General features: G+C 44.6%; 1 protein-coding gene across 1 annotated transcript in view; it reads right to left on the bottom strand.

The window, feature by feature from the left end:
• trpm5 (transient receptor potential cation channel, subfamily M, member 5) overlaps window positions 1-27,776 on the bottom strand; it is a 123,520-nt gene that overhangs the window by 79,913 nt on the left and 15,831 nt on the right. Inside the window, exons 2-4 of the mRNA XM_078548927.1 lie at window positions 12,076-12,146; window positions 2,251-2,428; window positions 545-725 (exon numbers count right to left, since the gene is read on the bottom strand). Of these exons, the coding sequence (XP_078405053.1) occupies window positions 545-725; window positions 2,251-2,428; window positions 12,076-12,146 (430 nt within the window). The remainder of the gene's footprint in view (window positions 1-544; window positions 726-2,250; window positions 2,429-12,075; window positions 12,147-27,776) is intronic.

Below are 27,776 nucleotides of genomic sequence, written 5' to 3'. Positions count from 1 at the left end.
TGGAAAAATGCCGGCAGCAGTGTAAAGAGGCCCTTAAGTGCAGCCCTTAATTGGCCACTTAAGTCCTTTAATTGGCCTCTGGACAGGTAGGCCAACCACTGTTAGAATTCCATGGTGTCAGGAAAGCTACAGGCTCTTGACCCCCTGTCTTCCTTCCCAATTCTCCACCTTCCCCGCCTCCCAATCCGTTCCGAGGTACCCAATAAATACTGCCCATTATCTCTGTCTTGAAGGTCTGCCATTGCTCATTTACTTTTTTTCTTGGCCACTTTTTTCTCAATTACTTCTTAGGACATTGAAATTGGCTGTCTTCCAGTTGGGTATTTTCACCATTGATTGTTCTCTGTCCCTTTCCATAACTGCTTTAAACCTAATTATATTATGATCACTATTACACAGCTGTTCTCCTACTATAATACACTCCACATGCCATACTTCATTTCCCAGAACTAGATGTGGCACTGTTTCAGTCTTCATTGGGCGAGACACATATTAAGTAAGAAAGTTCTCCGTACACATTTTAGCAATGTGGGAGTAAATTTACCTGTGCTTTGCGCGGCCTTCACCAGACCTTTCCGGATAGTGTCCCGAAGCCATGATTTCATCAGGACATTTTCCTCTCCTCCGACAATTGATACAACCAGGTTTGGGGCTGGCAAATTCCAGACTCTAGTCAGTAACTCAAATATTGCAGCCGGAGGAGTGTTACAGGACACTTGTACAAACTGCAACAGTAGAAATGCCAAACCAAATTGAAAACAAATCAGCAACATCTGCTTGCATTTATATAGCACCGTTAATGTAGTATAACACCCCAAATGCATATAATCAGACAAAATGTGACACCGAGCCACATAAGGAGATATTAGGACAGATGACCAAAAGCTTGGACAAAGAGTAGGTTTAAAGAAGTGACTTAGAGGAAAAGTCAGAGGTAGAGATGAAGAGAGGTTTAGGGAGGAAATTTCAAAGCTTATTGCCTAGTCGCTGAAGACACAACCACTAATAGTGGAGCGATGGAAATTAGGGATGTCTCTTGCTAGAACTGGAGTGACACAGGTATCCAAGTCTGGAAAATGATATGAGATCAGAGAAACCAGGTCACTGAATTGGATCGGTTCGACAAATATTTTCCTTATAGGTGTACAAAATTAATTAGCATCTGTAAGTGTGAGGCTAGTATTGTCCGTCAGTGCAATTCTCCTGGGCCAGTTAAACTCAGAACTGCCCATTATTCAGATACTAGAGCAGTGCTTTCCGAACTTTTTCCTGCTGTGACCCCATTTTAGTGCCTCAGGCTTCATGTGACTCCAGAGTGACTATCTGGGGTGTATGAGAGCTGTTGAGCGGGGTGGCGGGGGGAGGGGGGAAGGTGGGCAGGGGCTTCAGTTGTTGAGTTCAGCATTGAGTTAGTTGATGAAAAGACAGGGTTTCTACATAAAGTTAATGAACACCTTCCTATTCACAGACGTTTTTTGCAGCACCAATCAGGCCTCTAAGACAGCAGTCCGCTAAGCCATGGCCATCAATAGAAAAAAACAAGGATTTAAAGGGGCTTCGCAGCTAACAGAAATCAGTCTGAGCTTCACAGCAGCCATTGCTGTCTTGGAGCTCACGACCCCAAAGCTTGACTTGTGACCTCACTGGAGGTCACAGCCCACTGTATGGGAAGCCCTGTACTATTTCAAACAGATAAACTGTAGCAGAGTGATTGTACCAGTTATTAGCTGACCACCAAACAGAACATGCAATAAAAGTTTCTTTATTCTTATTAATATCACCCTGTCCTTTCAAGAAAATCAACTTTGTTGCTCCTGGAAGCATCAAGTGGTCATGTGACATCTTCAACTACCTTTCTTGTTCTAAAATAGGTCATGAAAGACATCATGGGTTATAATATAATGGGTTTCAACAACAGAGTTCTGGTATGAATGCTTAGCACATTCTGATTACATCCTCCATGCACTCTTTTAAGCAGCTGTTAGCCCATTTACTTTAAGTTACAAACTCATAGTTAATAGGAGCAGCCTAATGCAGTTTAAAAGATCTGTATTAACCTGAACAGACTCCATTGTGGATTTTTCTTGGAATAAAGCAGGAGATTTGTACTAAGGAAAAGTACCGCAGATGCTGGAAGCCTGAAATAAAAACGGAAAATGCTGGAAATACTCAGCAGGTCAGGCAGCATCTTTGGAGAGAGAAGCAGAGTTAACATTTCAGGTCAATGACCAATCATGAGAAGATTCATACCTTGCCATGTTTCTTGCCAAATCCGAAAAACTCAACTTCTCCAACATTATAGATGGACTCCTTTTTAATAGGCTCTTTAGCATTGTGGCCATTATACTTTTTCTCTCTTGTCAGTTCCTCTCCTGTGACCTTGGTTTGATTCTCACTAGGATGTAGGCACCGGCAAGTACTCTGTCCACTAAAAAATACAACATACAATGTAGGTCACTGAGTTTCTCAGAAAACTGCCAAGTCTAGCTTTTGTACCTGGGTTGGTTTTCTTAATTTTATTACTTACTTTAAGTTGGAAATATTGCTTTCACGAGGCAAAGCGGAGTCTATAAGAAGCTTATACATCACTGACCTGGCCTTAAACGAGAGAGGTTTTGAAGAATGCTTTTATTTTTTAACCTGGAACCATGAATGTTTTTAGTTTTGGTCCTTTGGATGTCTGACACATGGAGACCCATTTGTAAGAATATCCAAACCACAATCTTCCCACTATTTTTTCAATCAAGAACAGACTGTCCAGTAGGGCATTGTTTTAAAGGTTATCTGGAGCAAAGTGGAAAGAATCCCAGCCCCCAATGACTGGCCAACCTTCCGAGGTTCCTAATCATTTATGTACCTGTGCTCTGGAGTCCAACAAAAATCCCTGGTTCGGGTATCAAGTGGTTGGCTTTGTCCTGAACTTAGAAGTTTATTTTTGACTCTGTGAAAATGTGGACATCCATCCATGCTCAAAAGCCAATTAGAATCATAAAAAATTTCAGAAAAAATCCTCTAGGTCCTTGTTGGCTCCCTGTCATCCCATCCCTTTCCCAAAACCCTTTCAATTTATTCTGCTAATAATGTTCTCTAAAATTAGTGACCATGTTGTAATTATCCCACCTTGAGTGGATGTTATAGATGTAATGAAATGCACTTCAGGACTGCATGCCATTCCTTCAGAGCAGTTCATTTACTGAAATCTGCAGTGTAGCATCATCCATTGATTGGGGCAAGTCATGAAGTGACCCTTACAGGTCTGCTTACTTTACCCCATTAAAACCTCCATTTTCTATATTGGGCCATGTGACTTGTTACCAACCTGCTACTTCTCAAATCTTCCACACCCATCGCTTTCAATCTGTCATGAATGAAGTCTCTGAAAAGGGTTTGCCATCTCTTCCTATCCTTGTTGTGATAACCAAAGAGTAGCACACCCAGGATTTGTATAAATCCATTTATTTGCACACTATTAACAGGAGCTACAGGCACTGCTTCCACTGGAGCCCTGGATTGTGGCTGTTTTGCAGCTGTTTAGCAGGTGAGAGGTTCAAGGTGTAAATACCAACTGTTGAAGGGTAATCATTGTGCCAAGCAGCTATGTAGTCATTGTATAGAAGGCTAAGGAGTGTGCTAGCAACAGAAAGAGACTTGGAAAGCTTAGCTGCCTAGTAATTCATATAGTCCTGACATGAGCCTATTGTGCAAAACAGGGTCTACCCTAAGATGGAGTCACTCATATTCAACTCACTGTTATGGGATTAGTCAATTAAGTAGCACCAGCATTGGGTGGTTTTTACTGGGCACCGCAGTCCCTGTACCTTCCCCCATCTAGTTAAAATGTTGATGGGAAGACTGCCCATGATCCTGACGGCTGCCCACAGCAATTTAGCCTTAGTCTTGCCTTAGAGAGCTGCCGGCCAATCCGATTGGCCAGCAGCTCTGTAGCTCTACCAGCATTGGCAACTGCTGGGACTATAGGCAACCCATCATGACAAGGAGCTCAGATAAATCTGGGGTCTTGCAGGGGCCTGCCAATCTGTCCTGGCAAGGGGTAGGGACTGGGATTAAGAAGCCAGGGGAAGGACCTTGGGAAGGCTGTTGCCTCCAATGGGCCCGAGGGCCCATATAGGAGGTTCCCCTGTCTGAGATTTCCCACATGGCATGGGCCTCCCATGCTGCTGGTAAAATACCAGCAGGAATGGGATGAGACCCCTCAGTGGCCCTTAATTGGCCACTTAAGGGCCTCCAGAGGTCCAAAGGTGGGCCCATGCCTCCCCTGTCCCCTGCAAAATTTCAGACAGGTCAGGTAGGCAGTGGGAAGGCCAGCCGCTGAATTTTACATGCCAGTCTGCCTTCAAATCTGCAGGCGAGGGAGCATAACATTCAGCCCATTGTGTGCAAGGGACAGATGCCAGTCAATTAAAATTTCCCTGTTTTAGAATCTAATCTCAAACTGTTTTTGTAAAATTAGTATAACACACACACACACAAAACGCCCCCCCCCACCCCACCCCCACCCCCCAACGCACTCCCCCACACACATGCATGTATGCATAATATGAAAACTAGCATCTATCATAGCATCAGTTGATCAACAGCAGCAATATCCCAATGCTCTGCAGGATCTAGAAAATGAGCCTATATAAATAAGACGCAAAATAATTACCATAGGATTTGCATTGTTCTGCACAGTTCTGCAAATCAGACAGGTGTAGCACTGACATAGGAAATAGATTTGCATCATTTTAGTTTGATCTCCATCACATACTTTCTATGGCGATGTGACAGTGAAGGTGACCAGGTTCAGTTTTGCTGGATTCAGTGTTTTGATAAAGTAATTTCATTTAACATAAAAGACCCTAGACTTTAATAAATTGCGGATTACACACAAAAGCATAGAGGTGATACTAAATTTAAACAAATTGTTATGATCAGCTGAGGAGGAGTCGAATGGCTCCCCTCTTTTCCTATTCCTTTGGCTGTAACAGGGCTTTGTGAAAAGGACATACTTGCCAATTCAGTGAGTGATTAACTGTTCACGTGTTGTGATCATAAAAGAACCAATCGGACAGGTTTCTTGAGTTTAACAAAGAAAGAGGTTAGCTTTATTATGCTTCACACAGTCTAAGTAAAACTAATAAAATTGGCTACGACCTTTGTACACGCGCGTGCACGTGCACGTACACACATGCACACACAAACGGTCTGTAGTTTGGTGACTTGGTGGCTTTGGGATGAATTCAGTGGTCCTGCTAGTTCCCTTGTGGGTGTGATTTGTAAAAAGGATTTGGCTATCCTTCTGGGGACCGCAGTATAAGGTTGGTTTCCTTCAAGAGGTCTCTATCTGCAGTAGGGATGTCCCTGGTTGGTCAAAGTCAGCAAACAGGGTTCAAAAGCTTGCAAGTTAGGTTGGGGAGAGAGAGAGGAAGGCGGGACCCTATTTGGGTCTTCTCTCATCAGCATCTCAGCTGCTTTGTCTTCTTACTGCACAGAAAGCAGAACTTAAATGCACAAAGGGTCAGCCTGTCAGATGACTGTCACCCAGTGATTCAATCATGTTCGTTACTAGTATATTCCCCCTTATAACTTAGTTTATGTCTGGGAATCCCCCCTTTCAACCAGGATTCAGATGATTGGGTTTAAGGGATTCCCATTGTAGCCTAATGAATTCATGCCTGGGAATCCCCCCTTCTGAGCTAGGGTCCCATTGTCCAAGCGATTAGTTTTAATGGTTCATCTCCACAATCACCTCAGGTGATTGCCTTTGTGTCTTGCTAATGGGGACAGACTATGTGGTTCACTCATATTTCCCTAGTCATTGTCCATGATGGGTCTTTGCAGACATGGTGTTTCCATCTCAATGGATTGGAATGTGGAAGGTACAGTGATGCAAATTTGATAGTCATCTTTGCCTGCAAGCTCAAGTCACCTTTAGTCTCTGTTTTAAAAAAAATCAATTTGGATTTCCAACTGATTGATTAAAAACCATTATTTAACATAAAGCACATTTTTGTTATGAAATCATTGGTTGTAATTAAAATGTTTAGTTTGCAGTGTAGGGTCAGGAAAAAAAATGGAGTCAATTGACATTAGTGTGTCAGCCTTTACTGACAAAAATCAGGGCAGACTGTGCCCCTTTCCCATCTGTCCTGTGCCCTGCTATCACTGAACTGGACTACACGAGGCCCTCCCCTTCAATGCTACTCCTGGTGCTAATGGAAAGGATTTCCCAGTTGAAGAAGGCTGGAATTCCCACACATATGCAATGCATCCCTTTCATTAAGAGCAATAAGGATGCTGCTGAGGTGTGTGTGTGTATGGGGGGGGGTGTGGGGTGATGATCCCTCCTCCAATGCATCGGTGGCTGGGCTCCAGTAGGAATAGGACTGAGGGGAGATGGAAAAGTGAATGGGAATGGTAAATAGTAATGAAGGGCAAGGAGCAAAGCCTAGCAATGAAGGGGAGAGGAAGGGTGGAAAATGAAGGGGAGACGCAAGAGGAAACAAAAAGCTGATAAAAAGGGGGAATAAAAGAATAAGGGAGTAAACCACCCAGGAATTTAAAAACAGATTGTAAGAGCTTTTGCAAGTATATAAAAAGGACAGTAGCTAATGTAAGCATTGCTCCCTGAGAGGCAGAGACAGAAATTGTCATGGGGAATGATGAAATTGCAGAGACATGGAACAAATATTTTGTGTCTGTGTTCACTGTAAAAGCCATAAATTACATACCAGAAATAGAGGATAACCACGGGGCTAATAAGAGTGAGCTTATTAATATCAGTAGAGAAAAAGTATTGGAGAAACTTAAGGGACTAAATTATGACAATTTCCTAGGACCTGATTCCTACATCTTAGAGTTCTATAAGAGGTAGCGGCAGAGATAGTAGATGCATTGGTTATAGTTTTCCAAAATTCCCTAGGTTATAGGACAGTCCCAGCTTTTGAAAGTTAGCAAATGTAACACCGCTAGTCAAGAAAGGAGGAAGGGAGAGAGAAAACTGATGCTACAGACCAGTTAGCCTGACATTGGTCATTGGAAAAGTGCTGGAATCTATTATTAAGGAAGTCTTAACAATGAACTTAGAAAATCATAGTCTGATCAGACAAAGTCAACGTGGTTTCATGAAAGGGAAATAGTGTTTTACAAATGTATTAGTTTTTTAAGGGTGTAACTAATAGAGTAGATAAAGTCCAACAAAATCCATCATAGAGCAGAACATTGGCATCCTGAAGATGCGCTTCCGATGCTTGGACCGTTCAGGTGGGGCTCTGCAGTACTCTCCAGAGAGCATGTTCTGCATCATCATGGCCTGTTGCGCACTGGATGGCCTGGCGTTTCAAAGGAGAGATGACTCGCCAGAGGGAGACATGGAGGAGGCTGAGAATGCCTCAGACGATGAAGACCTGGAAGGGCAGGAACCTGAAAAGGACGATGATGGGGAGCTTCCACATGAGGATGTGATCGCAGCCCCAAGACACAGAAGACGTGCCCGTGACACACTCATAACCACAAGGTTACAGGAGGAGGACAGCGCAGGCAAGCTCAATTCCCCTGTCCCTTTGTGGCATGCCAGTGATCTGAAAGGCCTTTACAACCACTAACATTGAGAGCAATGTCAGCACTGGGCCTCCAACCCTCATGTTTCACCAGGACCTAATCTTTGGAAAGGTCAGCAGCCAAAGCTGTATGTAGCCACTCTGGGAAGTGAAAGGCAACACATCAGCACATAGTCTGTGTCAACTGGACTTGATGCAGTCGTGGCCTCCTGAATGAGACACTTCTTGCTGCCAGAGAGAGACCATCATGGCTGTAGGTCTTGTGCTTTGGCACAAACAATGAAGACAGCTATTTGATGATGAGACAACATGAGTGGTAACCCTTCTACGCAATTTGCAGTCACTTTCAATAAAGAGGTTGACACATCTCTCTGACATTAGACAAGGGGCGAGTAACTAACGTGTCAGCTAGACTTCACATGAATGTGAGGCTCACAAAAGGAAGTGATCACGGAGTGGAAGCTTGGATCACCTTCACAATAAGAGGGCACATAGATGCAAATGACGAGACCATTGTCATGAACAGTAAATGTATTTACAAAGGTGCATGATGTATACAGTGAGTGAACACCCATGACCCCAAAATGATATCAAAGTTTCTTAATCTTTCTAACCCTACCCCTACGTCTTGGTGGACCCCTGACATCCGCAGCAGAGGTGGAGGAAACCTGCTGACTGCCACAACCTGTGTCTGTGATGACTTTGGCAGGTATCCTCTGGAGGGCTGAGGCCTGGATGGCCCCGGCCTCCTTTGGGTCTCCTGCTGTGGGGCCGGTGCACCCTCCACGGCCTGTGCAACTGGGGTCACAGGCAGAGGGGGGGCTGAACCCAGGCGGAGTCACCTGGGTGGATGGCCTCAGGGTATCCAGCTGCTGGTTCTCCTCCCTGTGGGTGCCTGAGGGACCTTGCTTGGCTCCCTGAGGAGAAGGGGCTCCTAGGTGATGATCGATGTGCCCAGCCCTGCCTCTCACCAACCACTGATGGATCCCACCAATGTTTAGAGCGATGGAGTGCAGGTCCGAGTAAAAGTACGACAGAACCTGCTGGACCAGGGTCTCCGAGGCAGCAGCCACCCTTCCCATGGTGACCTCAAGGTGCTCATATGTCAGAGCAATGACATCAGACAGAATACGGTCGGACTCCTCCATAGTCTGTTGACAGCCTCTCACAACTCTGCCTGATGGTCCGCCGCCTGTCTTAGCATCTCCAGCATGTGTGATATGGCCATTTCTAGAGGCTCATCATCTGACTTGGATTCAGCAGGTGCCTGTTCTCCAGCAGTCTCTGAGTGCCAAAGACCTGGGCTGTCACTGCCTCTGTCTGCTGTGGAGACGCATCAGTGAGCAGTGCTCCAGAATGTGACCCCGAGCCTAATCTAGAACTATGACGCACTGGGGTTTGTGTCTCTGTGCTGGTGGAGGGTGCAGGTGAACACTGTGACAGCTCTTCTTCAAATGGATCCTCAGCATCCTCCTCTGAGGTGGCCTGGGGGCTGGGGCTTATGCTGGTCTGTCTAAACCTGCTGCGGCCTGTAAGACAGAGGAGATAGATTTAGTTTGTGAACAGGCTGAATATAACATTGCATGTCACTCACTGTGAGTGCCAGAATGCAATCAACTCATGGGGGGCTCATCTGTACTGGTTTGCTGGGAGGCTGATCTCACATTCCCCCCCAGGAGCGACCTCTGTCCTTGCCACCCAACTCGGCGTCATCCTCCTCAAACTTGGAGAGCTCCTGGATGCCCACTGTCCCTCCTCTGGACTGGGATCTCCCCCTGTTGTTGTGGGCAAGTTTAGCCTGCATGAGGACAAAGGGATGGAATGTGATGAGAAGAGATGGAGGAGAGGGTGGGAAGCATGCATGCCTGCTGTGTGTGCTGAGCCCTCCCCAGTAAGGGCTGAGGATGGAGTTTGTGCAAGATGATAGATAAGGTAATGGTGAATAGGTTTTCAATGCTGAGTTCTCCCCTGCTGATATTTTGTGAGATCCCTGCACTGAGTGGCACTCTGAGTGCATGATGCCATTATAAGTGTGTGCGTTTGGAGTGAGCTGAATGACGTCTTACCCTGGCGGTGCGGATGAGATCATTCATCCTCTTCCTGCACTGGATGGTGTTTCTCAAGAGGATGCCTACGGAGCTGAACTCCCTCGCAACCATCTCCCAGGCTGGCGAGGTGAGGCTGGTGGCCCTCCTGGAACCATCCCTTGGGTAGAGGACATCTCAGTGTTGGCGCACACCATGAATAAGAGCCTCAAGGGAGTCATTGCTGAACCTTGACGGTGCCTTCTTTTTGCTTGGTGCCATCTCAGCCTTGGTTATCCACACAGCTGGGCTGCAGAGAGTAATGTGTGTGTTTGGCTAGCATTTATAAGTGGTGACAGGACCTACAGCCACATTAGGTTACAGCGGGGTGGATGAATCATTGGCTGCCCTGCCGTGTGATTTGGAGAGCTACTTGTCGATGAATAATTAATGAGCTTCCAAGTGTAATTTTGGGCACAATCTCCTGACCCGCCGATCAGCAGGAAACTCCCCGCTAACCCTACCTGCCACCGGACTTAGTCTCCAGGGCGAGTTCAAATCCCACCATAGCAGTTTGAGAATGGAATTCAGTTTTAAAAAATCGGGATAAATAGTTGGCATCATTAGATTCAACTTATTAATGTCACCCTTACCCAGTCTGATCTATATGTGATTCCAATCTCCTATCTGCCTTTATAGTGGTTAAGCAACCCAATCAGTTGTATCAAACAGGTGACAAATATTAGCCCTTACCAGTGACTCAACATCCAGAGAATGAATTCTTAAAAATGAATCACTTACAACATGAAATTTCAAAATGTTCTGGACTTCCCTTTCCCCCTACAGCAAATATAACCCTCCAAGTGAAGGAACGCTACGTACGTTTACGTTACAAAGCCTGAATCACTATTTGTTTTTCGCATGTCATTGGTTATAATCAGAGTGATTAATGCACCTCAAACATGCACCACCCTATCTGCGCTTAGTTACACGCAGACTCAAAGCTAGATGAATTGGCATTCTTTAAGTAGGGCATCAGCAATAGGTTACTGGCCTGTCATATGGGATTTTAAAAATGTTGCCAGTCTTTATTGCAGATGCAGTACTAAAAGGGGCTTCTGCCTATAGTCCAGACCTAGTTCTGTTGGGCCTCCTTTTCTTTTGTGAGTGGAATGTGTCTTCCAGCTATTGGGAAAGATAGAATTTGACACTTGTTTAGGAGTTGCCCTAATAAATGATTGATATGTTTCTCCTGGTAGTTTCAACTGTGATAAGGAGATCCGCAATTCCCTGTTGCACAATACTTGACCAATGAGCTATTAGAGATTTTAAGAGAAACCCAGGCTTTTCCAAGGCCGATAGTGTTGTTGTTACTTAGGGTGATTTTAGGCTACTATCTCCCTACTCTGGGAGTCTGGAAAGGGCAGGCTGGTTCTTCCAAAGTACTGCTAAGCATGGCGCTACCATTAAAAGCATGGCTTGCACTCATTGACTCCATATTGGAGCTTCTGGTTAAAAACATTTGAGTGCTGAGTCTAACAGTTCAGTTAGAGAATTGATGGAAATTAATATGATGACATTTTTAATACCTGCTGGAATTTCAATAGAACAGCAATAGGATTTTAAGAAAAATATGCACATTTCAGTGAAGGGACATTATTGACAGGAGAAAGCTAGCTTTAGAGGCAGTTTCAGACTTGGACAAAGGAATTGTGGTAAATCTTAGATCAGTGAATTTTGACAGAGTTAGCTATTTCAATGTGTAGCCTTCTCTATGCCCAACAAAAATCACATTTAACTATGAAATCTAGTTGGTTTGTAAAATTTGAAGACTTTGGCCATTTTACTGGTGAGAGTCCCACCAGGGTAGTGCTTAACAGCTTTTTCCACCAAAGGGGATAAAAAGATATACTACTTTAGCAATGGAGATGGAACATGATGGTATTGGATGATGTTAGTGTTTCATGCGAAAATAAACAAGCTGCGGGCTGAGCAGTGACTTCCCATGAAAAGTTATTGCATTAGTTCAAAATGGCTTAGGCACATTACATTATCCCCATTTTTCTTTAACACTTCACCCTAAGCTTTATTTCTCCTGAAGTCATCAGCTACTACATTCCACTGACTAAGGAATGACAATGGTAGTAATTGCAGCCAGGCAACAAGCAAAACAATAGTAGCATGTTTGCATAAGTTCCATATCTTTTGTTACAGGCCTATGTTAACTGGATCGACGCTGGTTGGTAAATTTAAAACTAAGACACAGCAGCTTTCTTTGCTGGAGAGAGTTTATTGACTTAGTTCATAGTCAACATTACTTCATCTCACCTGTGTCCCAGCTATCCCCATTTATAGGGATAAATACCTGCATAACAATGTAATTGCCAGTAAACCTTAACAATGTAATTGCCATTAAACCATAATGTAATTTGTAATTAATAAGACATTGACAGTCTACCACAGTGTTAAAATAAATGCAATCCTGTACTTACAATGTGGTGAGTTGTGACCCTAAGATCTCTCCACAGGTAATGCACTCTTCTCTATTAACAACATGGGTGCTCTGTGAAGAGAAAGAAAAAATGGTAGCATAGCAACAACCTCACGTCAGAAATTAGTCACATTGAATTCATGGGATGAGAGTGACTGCCCTTAACATCAAGGCAGCATGAAACTGAGTGTGAGCCCTAGGAAAATTGAATTTGATGGGAATCAGAGGGAAATCTCTCCACAGGCACATAGGAAGTGGTTGTTGGAGGTCAATCATCTCAGCTCCAGGACATTCCTGCAGGACTTCCTCAGGGTAGTGTCTTAGGCCCAACCATCTTCTACTGCTCATCAATGACCTTCCGTCCATCATAAGGTCAGAAGTGGGGATGTTTGCTGATGATTGCACATACTCAGTACCATATGCAACTCCTCAGATACTGAAGCAGTTCCTGCCTATATGCAGCAAGACCCGGACAACGTTCAAGCTTGGGCTGATATATAGCAAGTAATGCTCACACCACACAGGTGCCAGGCAATGACCACCTCCAACAAGAGAAAATCTAACCATCTTTTGATGTTCAATGGAATTACCATCACCAACATCAACACCCTGGCATTACCATTGACCTGAAACTGAACTGGATCCACCATATAAATACTGTCACTACAAGAACAGGTAAGAGACTGGGATTTCTGCAGCAAGTAACTCGACTCCTGGCTTCCCAAAAGCCTGTCCACCATCTACAAGGAACAAGGCAGGAGTGTAATGGAATACTTTCCACTTGCCTAGAAGAGTGCAGTTCCAACAATACTCAATAAATTGGACACCACCCAGGACAAAGCAATCCGCTTCATTGGCACCCCATCCACCACCTTAAACATGCACGCTCTCCATCACCAGCGCACAGTGGCAGCAATGTGTACAATCTATAAGATACACTACAGCAACTGGTCAAGGCTCCTTTGACAGCATCTTCCAAACCCAGGACATCACTTAGAAGAACAAGGACAGCAGACTCATGGGAACACCACCACCTGCAAGATCTCCTCCAAGTCACACACCATTCTGACCTGGAACTATATCACCATTGCTTCATTGTCACTGGGTCAGAACCCTAGAATTCCCTACCTAAGAGCACTTTGGAGTACCTACGACAGATGGACTGCAGCAGCTCAAGGTGGCAGCTCACCACCACCTACTCAAGGGAAAATAGGGTTAGGTGATAAATGCTGGCCTTGTCAGTGACACTCACATCCCGTGAACAAATAAAAAAAACTGCCAGGAAAGATATCATTAGGTATGGGAAGCTTAATAGGAGGATCTGAAATAGAGGTAAGCAGTGTTCAAATTGGGACCTAGATTAACATAATTTATAATCCCTTCAGTTAGGATCTTCAGAACCATGGAAAAATGACTTTAATTTAATTCTTTAGAGATGGATTTGAATCCAGAATAGAAAAAACAATTTATTTATTTTCCAACTGACATTATTTTAATGATAGCAGTTACTAGTTTAAATGAAATAATTTAATAACACTGATTAGAAAATAAACCCCAATGTAAATACAGTGCCAGACAATATAATGATTGACAAATTTTAAATAATTAATAATATTTTTGCCTCACACATAGCTTTCCATACCTTAAAATTCACCCTATATTCTTTCTAATCTTCAGACTGGAGAGGCTGAATCATTCTCATTGAATGATTTCCCCTTCAAGACCTCTTCGCACATAATTGGACTGCTTGGAGGTCAATCATAGCCTTACCGAAACTTGGCCAACTGCCATAATATCTCCAAATGCGATTCTGTAATGTGACTAAGGGGCCAGATTTTCATAGAGTTGGGCCGACTCTAGGGGCCTTTGAAAATGTGGACAAGACTTGATCCCATGGTTCCTACCCCCATTCCCGGTGCTGGCAATTTTCACTGTGTGGGCTAAAAGTGCAGGTAGGGAACCCACACCCTTCGCTTTTAATCTGTCCAGTTCCATTGCGGGGGTTGGCATATCATACTCTCCCCACCTGTAATTTTCATGAAGTTGAGCCAGACTCTCGAGGACATCCCTCAGAGGAATCGTGAATCATAGTCTGAATTCAGGAACCTTTTGAAAGGTATGTTTAAAAGGTCTTACCTATTCTCCCACCATGACCCCCTGCATCCTCAGTGCCCATTCACCCCATATGCATTCATAAAAATAGTGAGTTATATGATAACAATGACAAGCCTTAAAATGAACTAGAAAAACATATTCAAAAATATGGTTTAAGGGTTGTAAGAACAGCAATATTTTCAGTTAGACAGAGCTATTTTAGTATCAATAACAGAAGCTGTACCTCACTTCACATCTCTTAATCTTGTCCAAATAAACATACAGACATTGAAAGTAACAGTTCAAAGAAAGAGTAGGTTATTATAACCCCATAAGGATGTCAATCAATCAAAGCAAACACTGGAATTCCACCTGTTAAAATAGGCCCCTGCTGAGCTAATCCATTAGTGACTTGGAGCTCAGCCAAGCAATCATAATGAGGCCATCTGTGAACTGTATCAACAGAAACAGATGGCCAGACATCTGTTACTCCAGATGGCCTATCATGAATACAGCTGTAGGTACTGCTGAATTTTTAACAGCAGGACCTGATTACCATGTTTTGTCTTCCGAGAGGCTAGCCGAGTGTTGGGCAGGTAAACCTTTGGCACCAGGGTAGCTGCCAGGGAGAGGACAGGAAAGAGTATAGAGTCAGAAAGGTTGTTGGGTAGAGTGATGTTGGGGGAGATTAGAGGCTTGATCAGGGGAAGATCAGAAAGACCGATGTGGGGAGGTCAAAGGCTGGTATCTGGGGAGATTGGAGGCTTGTTTCAGTGGAGATCAAAGACCAGGTTGTGGGGACATCAGTAAGGCTGGGAGGAGTGGGTGGAGGGTGAAGCTCAGAGGCTAGATCAGGGAAAGATCAGAAAGATCAGGGGCTGGTGGGTGATCAGAGGCTAGTGTCTGAGGAGGTTGGGGAATGGAGGTCGGTGTCTAAGGAAACTGGCCAGATTGTGGGGAGATCGGAAAGGCCAGGTGGAGAGAATGCTCAAAGATCAATGTTAGGGCAGATTGAAAGTGTTGCCACAAGAGATCAGAAATGTTGGGTAATCAGAGGATCAGAGGCTGGAGTACGGGAAACATAGAGGGATGGAGAGATGAGTCAGAAAGAATGGGGTAGGGGAAGAGGGGAGATCTTAGCTTGGTGGAAGAGAGAGCAAATGCCCATGCCAAGGAGGGATGGTGGTGGGGTTGTCAGATCAGGGTAAGGAGGGAGTAGGTTAGCTTTGTGTCCAGGGGGATGCATTCCTGCTCCTCATGCCTAATAAGCAGTGCTGGAATAGCAATTATGTGCTGGATCCAGCCGTTCTTGGCTCCCTTCAGCTGCTGGGTTTCCTGAGGCCGAGGAAACTGGTGCAGTCTTCCTAAAGTTTAAAATGGAGGTAAAGTCTGAGACATGCAGACTCATTAAAATATTTAGATATGCAACCAGTTAAAACTGGGAGTTTTCAGTGGATTTGGGTTTGAGATTTTTTATGTTTCGACATGCCACCCGGCCCAAACCCCAGACATCTTTGGGATTAAAATTTCCTCCTTAATTTTTGTTTCTGAACCAAATTTGACTCGACTTCATCCTCCTTCTCTGCCCATTCTCTATTTCGTTATCTGTAAATCTCATTGGTTAAGGACGTACTCTTTGACCAAGCTTTTGGTCACCTGACGTAATATCTCCTATGTGTGTCGATGTCATACTTTGCTTTATAATGCTCCTGCAAAGTGCCTTAGGACTTGTTTTTTACATTAAAGGTGTCATATATATATAAATTGTTGTTGTTACTTCCATCATATACTAAATGCCCCGATGCCCTGTTAACATCAAGCAATTTGTGAAGTAAAAAATCTTTCAAGCTAAAGGGTGAGAGAAAAATCTAACAGCGCAATGCTCCGCTCTAGCAAATTCTAAGTCATTAATCCCCTGTTCAGTTTTGACTGACCTGCTGAATGTTTCCAGCGTTTTTGTTTTCTTCCAGCTTTCCAGATTTTTATTTATTGTTTTCCATCTCTCCTGCCTTGAATTTTCCTCAGGCTTCTGTTTCCTTCTACTTATCCTTTGTTTATTCACCATCTTTTTATTTCTTCAATGCTCCTCTCTATTATATGACTGAGGCGATTTGATACATTATTCCACTGATGATTCCTCTCTTTGTTTGCCTGCTTTGAATGAGTTATTCCTCAAATCCTGGCTCATTATTTTTTATTTGAGTAAATAAACAACAAGGGTAATGAATGGTTGCTGCACCCATAAGAAAAGACTCATTGCTTTTAATTCATTCCCAGGTGATTTATCTTCATAACTGTATCTTCTAAATGCTACTGAGATGAAACCAGAAGCTCCTTCAAGCTCCTCTCCAGAGACATGAGCAAATAACCTAGTTGGACATATCTAGGCAGTACTGAGGGAGTACTTTGTTGTCAGAGGTGCCATTTCAGATCAGATATAAAGCCTCATCTGCTCAAAATACAGTAGTATTCAAAGAGGAGCAGATTGTGCTCGGACAACACTGGGCTAAACTAATTTTAAGTATAAATCGCATTATAAAATATCACTTTAAAATGAACAATTTAGTTTTACTGGTGCCTTGAACCATCATCCCTTTTGCTGTTTATTCACTTCTGTCCTCGACTCTATCATAAGCCTTTCCTTTTGTTCCTTCCCTGCCCCGCTTTTCCCTGGCTCTCTACTTGCTGTTTATCTCCAACATTTTCCAGTCCTGATAATAAAGATCATTGATCCAAAACATTAACTCAATTTTTTCTCTCCACAGTGTTTCCAGCAGTTTCTGTGTGGAATTGTCCCAGATTTGCACTAAGTGCGGTAGTGGGCAGGTGAAATGATCCACCGGCCGCGATGGCAGGTTTTCACGCTGTATCATCCCAAACCCGCTGCATTAATTATGCATTCGCAGGATACATGCCATTTTGATGGCAGGTGGGCTCCAATTGCCCTGCCACGTCATCACCTCTCTGCTCCAACAAGCCAGGCACCACATTTAAAGTACAGCTGCACTCAGTGCTTCCAGCTCAGGACTGCAGCAAAGAAGACATGGCCCTGAAAGGCAAGAAGACTGCAGCCCTTGTGCACCTTTTTGATGCCTTGGGGGCTCACTGTGACGTCCTCTACCCCCACTCTGGCTGCTGGAGGGTCAGCTACATTGCTACTCCAGCTTGGGAGGCGATGGCAGTGGTGATCAGTGCCAATGCTGCACAGGAGGGGTTGGCCATCCAATGCAGATAGAGGATGAATGATCTCATCCATGCAGCCAGGGTATGGTAACCATGTCATCACTCAAAACTCTCACACTCAAGCCCATCACACATTCACTGACATCTCACTCACTGCCAGCTCAAGAGACATCACCACCCATTCTCATACACATACTCCCACATCTTCGTCTGGCCTCATCTCCTCTGGAGACTGCCTCCTCAGCCCTCACCATCTTGAGGCCACTTGCACATGTCAACATGTGTCCCCACACACACCCTGGGATACCCTCCTTCCCCAGTACAACTCTCGTCCTGCAGCCTCTTGCCTTGCCTGAGGCCACTTCTGCACCTTCCCCAAACAAGCCCTAGCCCTGCAGCCACATATGGCTGATCTGGTAGGTAGAGACCTACGCGTGAGCCCCACTAAAAGTGATGTGGTGCTGTCTGTGAAGCCTGGCGCTGATGACTGCGAGTACTGGCCGAAGTACAGTGGGTGGGGGGATGTTTCTGGTGGGCTGGCTTTATAGTGATATGCTGATGTATTACAATGAGGTTCATGATGTCTGATGGTGGGGAATGCGGCCTGCCATCAGTGAGTGAAGCGTACAATCGCAAACTGGTTTCACGCCATCGTGAAACCGATTTTTGGCCTTTCTCGCCACATTGTCCACTCCCGCCACCAAACACGCCCGACGCTGGCAGGCACGGAAAATCCCGGCCCCTGTTTTTATTTCAGGTTTGCAGCATCTGCAGCCTTTGCTTCTCTTTTCAAATAGAGACTGTTAGGTGCAATACATCCTTCACAATATGATACATTACAATGTTCTCTGAGCATATTCCAAGTGTTTCCATGTTGTTCCACAAATCAGAGCATCTGAAAATAGCCAGGCTTTCTTAAAATGGGGCAAATGCAACTTTCATTAAAACTTGTGTCTCGAGATTTGTTACAAAACAACAACAATCTATATTTCTATAGCACCTTTAATGTAATGAAAGCTCCCAAGGTGCTTCACAGGAGCATTATAAAGCAAAAGTAGACACCGAGCCTATGGGGATATTAGGGCAGGTGGCCAAAGCCTTGGTCAAAGAGTTAGGTTTTAAGAAACACCTTAAAGAAGGAAACTGAGATAGAGAGGTGAAGAAGTTTAGGGAGGGAATTGCAGAACTTAGGGCCATGGCAGCTGAAGGCACAGCCATCAATGGTGGAGTGATTAGAATCAGGGATGCTCAAATGGCCAGAGTTAGAGGAGTGCAGATATCCTGGATGGTTGTGGGATTGAAGGGGATTACAGAAAGAGGGAGGCCAAAGAGGTATTTGAAAATAAGGATGGGCATTTTAAAATCGAAGCATTGCTTAACTGGGGGCCAGTGTAGGTCAGCAAACATAGGGTTGAGGGTTGAACGGGACTTGGTGTAAGTTTAGACATGGACAGCAGAGTTTTGGATCATCACAAGATCATGGAGAGTGGGAGGAATGCTAGGACTGCTTTAGTATAATCAACTGTAGGGGTAACATGAAAGGCATGAATGAGGGTTTCAACTGCAGATGAGCTCAAGTGGGGGAGGAGTCAGGGGATGTTAGGCAGGTAGAAAAAGGTGGTCTTTGTGGTGGAGCTGGTATGTTGCCAGAAGCTCATCTCAAATATGATATCAAGGTTGTCAGCCTCAGGTAGTTGCCAGGGACAGGGAAGGAGTCCGGGGCTAGCGAGCAAAGTTTGTGGCAAGGACCGAAGACAATGGCTTTGGTCTTCCCAATATTTAGTTGGGGGAAATTTCTGCTCATACAGTACTGGATGTCAGTCAAGCAGTCTGGCAATTTAGAGAAGTGGAGGGGTTGAGAGAGAGATGGGGATGAGGTAAAGCTGGATGTCATCAGCATACATGTGAAAACTTAATGCTTTGCTTTCAGACGATGTCGGGAAGGGCAGCACAAAGGTGAGAAATATGAGGGGGTTAAGGATAGATCATTAGGGGACACCAGATGTAACAGTGCAGAAGCAGGAAGAGAAACCATTTCAGATGATTCTCTGGCAATTAGTAGATAAACAAGAATGGAACCAGATACATACAAGGGCATTTGCAATAAATTTGCTGTTGTTTTACCAGCAATTCTAGGTCAATGGGCTGAATTTTTTTGTGGGGGGTGCATACTGCTTGGTCCCCGGAAGAAAACTCAATTTAAAAAAAGGTATAATATGCTGCAGGTGGCCTTAACAAACTGAGGGTCGGACTCCTATCCTTTAGTGGAAGAAAGTCTCTGCCTCGAGAACTGCCGGGAAATCTGATTGGCTGGCAGCTCTTGCAGTCCCAGCAGCACAGAAGAGCATAGTGGGTGCTGCTGGTACTGCAAGGAGGCCCTGGGAGGAAATGTTTTGGATATGGGACAAGGTGAGTCCAGCTTTTCTTAAGTGGGGAGCATTTAGGCACCCTTGGGAGCAGGGGGGTGGGGTGGGTCAGGTTTTGGAGGACAGGCAGGAAGGCACAAAGTGGGGTATGGTCTTAAGAGGTGCTGCCCATGATGTGCACAGGGCAACCCCCCACCCCCCACCACAAAGTAAGTACCCACTGCTTTCTTCCCACTTTTTCACCAATATTGGTGAAAACAATGACCTTTCAACTCTCATCTGCCTTTCACTGCCCAGTGTGTTATGGCAGTAGAGGTGGATTGAGACCCTTAATTGCCACTAAATTGGGCAATTAAGGGTCTCAGTAGGCCTAAGGGCAGGTGGCCCAGTGGGTGCCTTACCCACCCCCTATATTATGGGAACCAAGTCAGAGCTGGGCAGGAAGGCGGTGGGCTAACCACCCGATCCCCCTCCCCCTGCCAAAAACACACCCACTGGGACTTGTCGGGATGGATGGGGATGCTGTAAAATTCTCCTCAATGTTTCAGGAACTGTAAGAAATTATAAATGAGAATTTAAAAAGGAACAGAGTAAAGTGAAGGAAGAGCTGTCACACACACCTACACACTCAGACAAACACAGGTATAAAAACACACACACACAGATATGTATACCCCCACGTGGACGCAAACACTCACACATTGACATAAATACACATACACCCACACAAACGTCCAACAAGATGCAAGAGAAATCAGAATGAACAGTACAGTGCTTTAAGTAGAAAACAGGAGCTGGTTGAATGGTTGTAGTGATATCGACAGCACACAACAAAGGCACATTAAGAGAAATCAAAGAAATTAAAGGCTTTTACAAAACACAGGGAGCATGTGAATAGCTGAGGCGGGGTGGGGGGAGATGATGTGGACTGTAGCTGAAAAATACTGGCAATATGGGCAGGCTTCAGCAGCCTGGGAGCCTGAAAGGAGAAAATGAAAGCTTGGTGGCCCCGCCCAGCACTGTGTCAGATGGAGACTCTACCCCAAAAATCAATTCACTTGCCACTCCCTTCAAAAGTGTGAATGCACCCGTTCAACAACACCAGGATTTCCTTCCAGAGAGAAATTGAGAAAAATAATTAAGGTCTGAATTTATTAAAGTTAATATTAAGGCCAGAGGGCTGCCTCAAAGTAGGATGAGCTGCTGTTCTCCCAGCTTGCATTGAGCTTTACTGGAACATTATTGAAGGCGAAAGGCAGAGAGGTCAGAGGGGGAGGGGAATTGAAGTGGCACACAAAAAGGAGCTCAGGGTTGTGTGTCTGGACTGAATAGTCCCCACACTGATGAGGCAACCACACAATGAGCAGTGAATATAGTATACTAAATTGCATAAGTACAGAAAATGTTATTCCTCATCTGAGGAATATTAACATTAAAAAGGACCCTGGACAGCGGCATGGGAGATGAAAAAGCAGGTGTTAATAATAGCTGAAAAAAGAGACATGTTGAAGCTTTTTGTCTTGCACTCATCAGGACACTTCACAAGAATACCAATATAAGGGGCAAATAACAATTTATACTGTATGAGAAGAGAGCGCTGATTGGTTGGCAAGTGGACTCAGATAGGTAGAGGTGTTACAATGAAGAATTGTTGTTTTCCCCTTATATTGGTATCCTTGAGAAGTGTCCCTGTGAGTGCAAGACAAAAAGCTTCAACATGTGTCTTTTTTCAGCAATACTCAAGTTCTGTACTACCAAAAGTCTGGGTGTTAACATGTTGCCAAACCTTCTTGATTGCCCTGGAGTCTCCAGGATTTAAGATTATTCTCTTGAACACTGCTGCTAGAAGCTTGGGAGCTAAATACTTTTTCTGAGCACTTTTATTAGTTATAAAAGTAATGGGAGAAAAGGCTGTTTGACCAGGTAGGGAGGCTAGAAGCTATAGGAAATCTCCATAAATAAGACCAACCAGAGTTGGCAACCCTCATGTTGCTCATCATGTGATTGAAAGACCTGGGGTTCAGATACAAAATAAAAATCATTGAAACTTAAAACCTGATGTTGAAGTTACTGCAGTAAATGATCAGGCCAGAGGATTGTAGCATGTAAAAGTTGCTACAATTTGACATTGATGTTCCCTCTCTCTCTCTATATACATATATATATATATATATTATCCTCCTTTTAATATTAATATGTATGCCTGTTTCTCTGAAGGGTCCATACTCAAGCGTCAATTGTCTGACCTGCTGACTGATTCCAACCTTTTCAGTTTTTGCTTCAGATTTCCAGAATCTACAGTAGCTTTTTGCTTGTTTAGGTGTTTTTTTCCATGTTCCCATATTTGAATAATGCTAATTCTTCCTCAACTTTGACAGTGTTCTGTATATTTACTGTTTATAGTCATGACAATTCTGGTTTATGCAAATAACAAACTGAATTTGCATTCATTGACATGAAGCCTCACTAACAGGTAAGATTTGTACCCGGTGCCTGTTCGTTAGTTCTGAAAGTCTCTCAGGTGTGGTTAGACTTAACAACAACTTCTCTGTATAGTCAAACATCCCAAATACAATGAAGCCAAACAAGCTAAGCCTTCCTTTGATCTCTAACAATCAAACCATTGCGACCTGTTGTCCAGCAGACATCAGAATAAGCCACGTGACCCCCTCCATTTTACCTTAAATTAAAGACACAGTTCCAAAACATAATCTTATAAACCTCATAATTGTAACACGCAATGTAAAAGGCATCTGTGGCATGAGTGAGCAAGGCTCTTCAACTAATTTGACTCAAGAACCTTACTGAGGCATGGAGAGTCTAAACCTGGAACTTTGAACTATAAATCAGGAAATATAAATTAAACTTAATGATGTACAGAAAGCAGAATAAAGATTGGGAAAGGCAGATAGAATTAAGAGAGAGAGAAAGGACAAAGCAGCCCCTCGATCAGCACTCCATCCACCACCTTAAACATCACTCCCTCCACCACCGATGTACAGTGGTAGCAATATGTACCATCTACAAAATGCACAGCAGAAAATCACCAAGGCTCCTTGACAGCACCTTCCAAACCTCTACCACCTAGAAGGGCAAGGGCAGCAGATGCATGGGAACACCACCACCTGGATGTTCCCTCCAAGCTACACACCATCCTGACTTGGAAATATATTGTCCTTCCTTCACTGTCACTGGGTCAAAATCCTGGAACTCCCTCCCTAACAGCACTGTGGTGTACCTACACCACATGAACTGCCATAGTTCAAGAAGGCAGCCCAACAACACCTTCTCAAGGGCTGTTCGGGATGAATAGCAAATGCTGGCCTTGCCAGTGAAACTCACGTACCACAAAACAGTAAAAAGAAGCTAAAGGAGACAAACAGAAAAAAAAAATATTCCTTTAAAACCTCCATGTTAATTATCTCCTGAAGGAAAAATAAATTTTCAGAGCCAGAGAGGCTGTTTGTCAGTAAGTATCACTTACCATGCCATTAAAAATGCTCTTACTCCTTCCCCAGCTCTAAATTTAATGGCATCTTTAGTGGGAACTACTAGTAGGCACCTCAAGTTCGTGCCATGACACTGATTTCGGTGCCGAGTCTATTAGCAATGTTACAGCACAGCTTGAAAAGAAGCTATCTTGGATTGCAAATTTTGAATTTCCACGTGGGAATGTCAGAAGTTGCAGTCTGTTTTTCTCCATTATAGTGGTGAGCGCTGATAGTCTCACCGGGTGGGATTTTCCAGCCCCGGCAGTGGCGGGCGTCATCGCAGGTGTGATGGGAAAATTTAGAGAGCAGCCAAAAGTCCAAATTTTCCCATCCTGCCCATGATGATGCACACCACAGGCAGGGCCAAAAAGTCCCGGCCACTGCCATTCACAATACAAAATCTGGCCGACAGGCGCATTCATGTGTTTGAGAAAATTGAGATCAATCTAAACCTATTCGCTTGCTATTGACTTCATTCTTCCAGGCATCTCCCTTAGGCTCAAGCAGACTGTTCAGAACCTCAGTGTCTTGTTTGTTCCTCCGATGAGTGTCAGATCTACGTTTTCTCTGTCACATAGACAGCCTCTTTCCACCTATGCAGCACTATCTGTCTCCACCCCTAGCACAGCCCCACCAGTGCTGAAATCCTCATCTGTGCCTCCACATGCGACTATTCCAATGCTTTCCTTGCCAATTTCATAACTGCCACTCTCCAACATTTAGTGAATCATAGAATGGTTAGGGCACAGAAGGAAGCCATTCAGCTTTGTTGTGTCTGTACTGGCTCTGTGTAAGAGCAACCCAGCTAGCCCCATTCCCTGCCTTTTCTTTCTCTGAAAGGCCTTCAAACTCTTGTTTATGGTAAATTCAAGATGTTATTATATCATCCAAGCATGACAAAACAAACTGAATAGCCATAGCCACCCGCATCGTTGTAACATGAACAATTGGAAGTTCTCCTCCAAGCCAGTCACCATCCTGACTTGGAAATATATCGCCATTCCTTCACTGTTGCTAGGTCAAGATCCTGGAACTCCCTCCCTAACAGCACTACCTACACCACATGGACTGCAGCAATTCAAGAAGGCAGCTCACCACCATCTTCTCAAGGGCAATTAGGGATGGGCAATAAATGCTTGCCTAGCCAGTGATGCCCACATCCCAAGAACGGATAAAAAAAATTATAAAGTACAAGACAATTTACTTCTTACAGTAAATCAAACACTTAAACTCAAATCGTCTTTCAATCTATAAGTCAAATGTACTACAGTGTTTATATTGAATGAGATTGTGATTGTATGAGATACAACCGAGAACTAGGCTGAATATAGAAGGTTTAAAGGGGAACTGAAAAAGCAAATAAGAGAAGCAAAGAGAGAGTATGAAAAGAGACTGACAGCCAACATAAAAGGGGATCCCAAAGTCTTCTATAGGCATTTTTTAAAATTCATTCATGGGATATGGGTGTTGCTGGCTAGGCTGGCATTTATTACCCTTCCCTTGAGAAGGTGGTGGTGAGCTATCTTCTTGAACCACTGCAGTCCATGTGGTGTAGGTACACCCACAGTGCTATTAGGAGGGAGTTCTAGGATTTTGACCCAGCCACAGTGAAGGAACGGCTATATATTTCTAAGCCAGGATGGTGAGTGGCTTGAAGGGGAACTTCCAGGTGGTGGTGTTCCCATGTGTCTGCTGCCCTTGTCCTTCTAGATGATAGTGGTCATGGGTTTGGGAGGTGCTGTCAAAGGAGCCTTGGTGAGTTTCTGCAGTGCATTTTGTAGATGATACACACTGCTGCCACTGTGCGTCAGTGGTGGAGGGAGTGAATATTTGTGACAGATGTGCCAATCAAGCGGGCTGCTTTGTCCTGGATGGTGTCAAGCTTCTTGAGTGTTGTTGGAGCTGCACTTATCCGGACAAGTGAAGAGTACTCCATCACACTCCTGACTTGTGCCTTATAGATGGACAGGCTTTGGGGAGTCAGGAAGTGAGTTACCTGCTACAGGATTCCTAGCCTCTGACCTGATCTTGTAGCCACAGTATTTATATGGCTAGTGCAGTTCAGTTTCTGGTCAATGGTAATCCCCAGGCTGTTGCTAGTAGGGGAATTCAGTGATGGTAATACCATTAAATGTCAAGGGGCGATGGTTAGATTCTCTCTTGTTGGAGATGATTATTGCGTGGGATTTGTGTGGTGCGAATGTTACTTGCCACTGTTCAGCCCAAGCCTGGATATTGTCCAGGTCTTGCTGCATTTGGACATGGACTGCTTCAGTATCTGAGGAGTTGCAAAAGGTGCTGAACATTGTGCAATCATCAGCGAACATCCCCACTTCTGACCTCATGATGGAAGGAAGGTCATTGATGAAGCAGCCGAAGATGGTTTGGCCTAGGACACTACCCTGAGGAACTCATGCAGTGTTGTCCTGAAGCTGAGATGATTGACCTCCAAAAACCACAACCATCTTCCTATGTGCTAGGTATGACTCCAACCAGCAGAGAGTTTTCCCCCTAATTCCCATTGACTCCAGTTTTGCTAGGGCTCCTTGATGCCACACTCAGTCAAATGATGTCAAGGGCAGTCACTCTCTCCTCACCTCTGGAGTTCAGCTCTTTTGTCCATGTTTGAACCAAGGCTGTAATGTGGTCAGGAGCTGATGACCCTGGTGGAACCCAAACTGAGCATCAGTGAGCAGGTTATTTATTGCTAAGCAAGTGTTGCTTGATAGCACTGTTGATGACCCCTTCCATCACTTTACTGATGGTGGAGAGTAGGCTGGTGGGACAATAATTGGCCAGGTTGGATTTGTCCTGCTTTTTGTGTGCATGACATGCCTGGACAATTTTCCATATGGCCGGGTAGATGCCAGTGTTGTAGCTGTACTGAAACAGCTTGGCTAGGGATGTGGCAAGTTCTGGAGCACAAGTCTTCAGTATTATTGCCGGAATATTTTCAGGGCCCATAGCCTTTGCAGTATCCAATGCCTTCAGCCGTTTCTTGATATCACGTGGGGTGAATCGAATTGGCTGAAGACTGGCACCTGTGATGCTGGGGACCCTTGGGGGAGATGGTTCATCCACTCGGCATTTCTGGCTGAAGATTGTTGCGAATGCTTCAGCTTTATCTTTTGCATTGATACAGTGGGTTCCCCCATATTTGAGGATGGGGATATTTGTGGAGCCTCCTCCTCCAGTGAGTTGTTTTATTGTCTACCACCATTCACGATTGGATGTGGCAGGACTGCAGAGCTTAGATCTGATCTGTTAGTTATGGAATCGCTTAGCTCTGTCTATCACTTGCTGCTTATGCTGTTTGGCACACAAGTAGTCCTGTGTTGTAGCTTCACCAGGTTGACACCCATTTTTAAGTGTGCCTGCCGCTGTTCCTGGCATGCCCTCCTGCACTCTTCATTGAACCAGGGTTGATCCCCTGGCTTGGTGGTAATGGTAAAGTCTGGGATATGCCAGGCCATGAAGTTACAGATTGTGTTTGAATACAATTCTGCTGCTGCTGATGCCCGCAGCGCATCATGGCTGCCCAATCTTGAGTTGCTACATCTGTTTGAATTCTATCACATTTAGCCCAGTGGTAGTGCCGCACAACACAATAGAGGGTATCCTCAATGTGAAGACAGGACTTCGTCTCCACAATGACTATGCGGTGATCACTCCTCCTGACACTGTCATGGACAGATGCATCTGTGCCAGGCAGGTTAATGAGGATGAGGTCAAGTATGTTTTTCCTTCTTGTTGGTTCCCTCACAACCTGCTGCAGACCCAGTCTAGCAGCTATGTCCTTTAGGACTCAGCCAGCTCAGTTAGTAATGGTGCCACCGAGCTACTCTTGGTGATAGACATTGAAGACCCCCACCCAGAATACATTCTGTGTCCTTGCCATCCTCAATGCTTCCTCCAAGCGATGTTCAACATGGAGGAGCACTGATTCATCAGCTGAGGGGAGGGAGGGGGAGGCGGCAGGACAGGCCCAGCAGAGGTGGCGGCACAGTGGCATACAGTCAGGAGGGAGTTGCCCTGGGAGTCCTCAACATTGACACCGGACCCCATGAAGTCTCATGGCATCAGGTCAAACATGGGCAAGGAAACCCCTTGCCGATTACCACTGTGCTGCCACCTCTGCTGGGTCTGTCCTGGCAGTGGGACCAGACATACCCAGGGATGGTGATGGTGGTGTCTGGGACATTATCTGTAAGGTATGATTCTGTGAGTATGACTATGTCAGGTTGTTGCTTGACTAGTCTGTGAGACAGCTCTCCCAATTTTGGCACTATCTCCCAGATGTTCATAAGGAGGACTTTGCAGGGCCAACAGGGCTGAGTTTACTGCACCTAGGTCGATGCTGGGTGGTCCATCTGGTTCCATTCCTTTAAAACTTTTTAGAGGATTGATATATCTGAGTGGTTTGCTAGGTCATTTCTGAGGGCAATTAAAAGTCAACCACATTGCTGTGGTTCTGGAGTCACATGTAGGCCAGACCAGGTAAGGGCGACAGATTTCCTTCCCTAAAGGACATTAGTGAACCAGATGGGTTTTTACAACAATCGACAATG

The sequence above is a fragment of the Cetorhinus maximus genome, chromosome 9, assembly GCF_964194155.1.
Source record: "Cetorhinus maximus chromosome 9, sCetMax3.hap1.1, whole genome shotgun sequence".
Lineage (NCBI taxonomy): Eukaryota > Metazoa > Chordata > Chondrichthyes > Lamniformes > Cetorhinidae > Cetorhinus > Cetorhinus maximus.
Note: the sequence above shows the minus strand (reverse complement) of the source record. Positions and strands in the feature narration are given on the sequence as shown.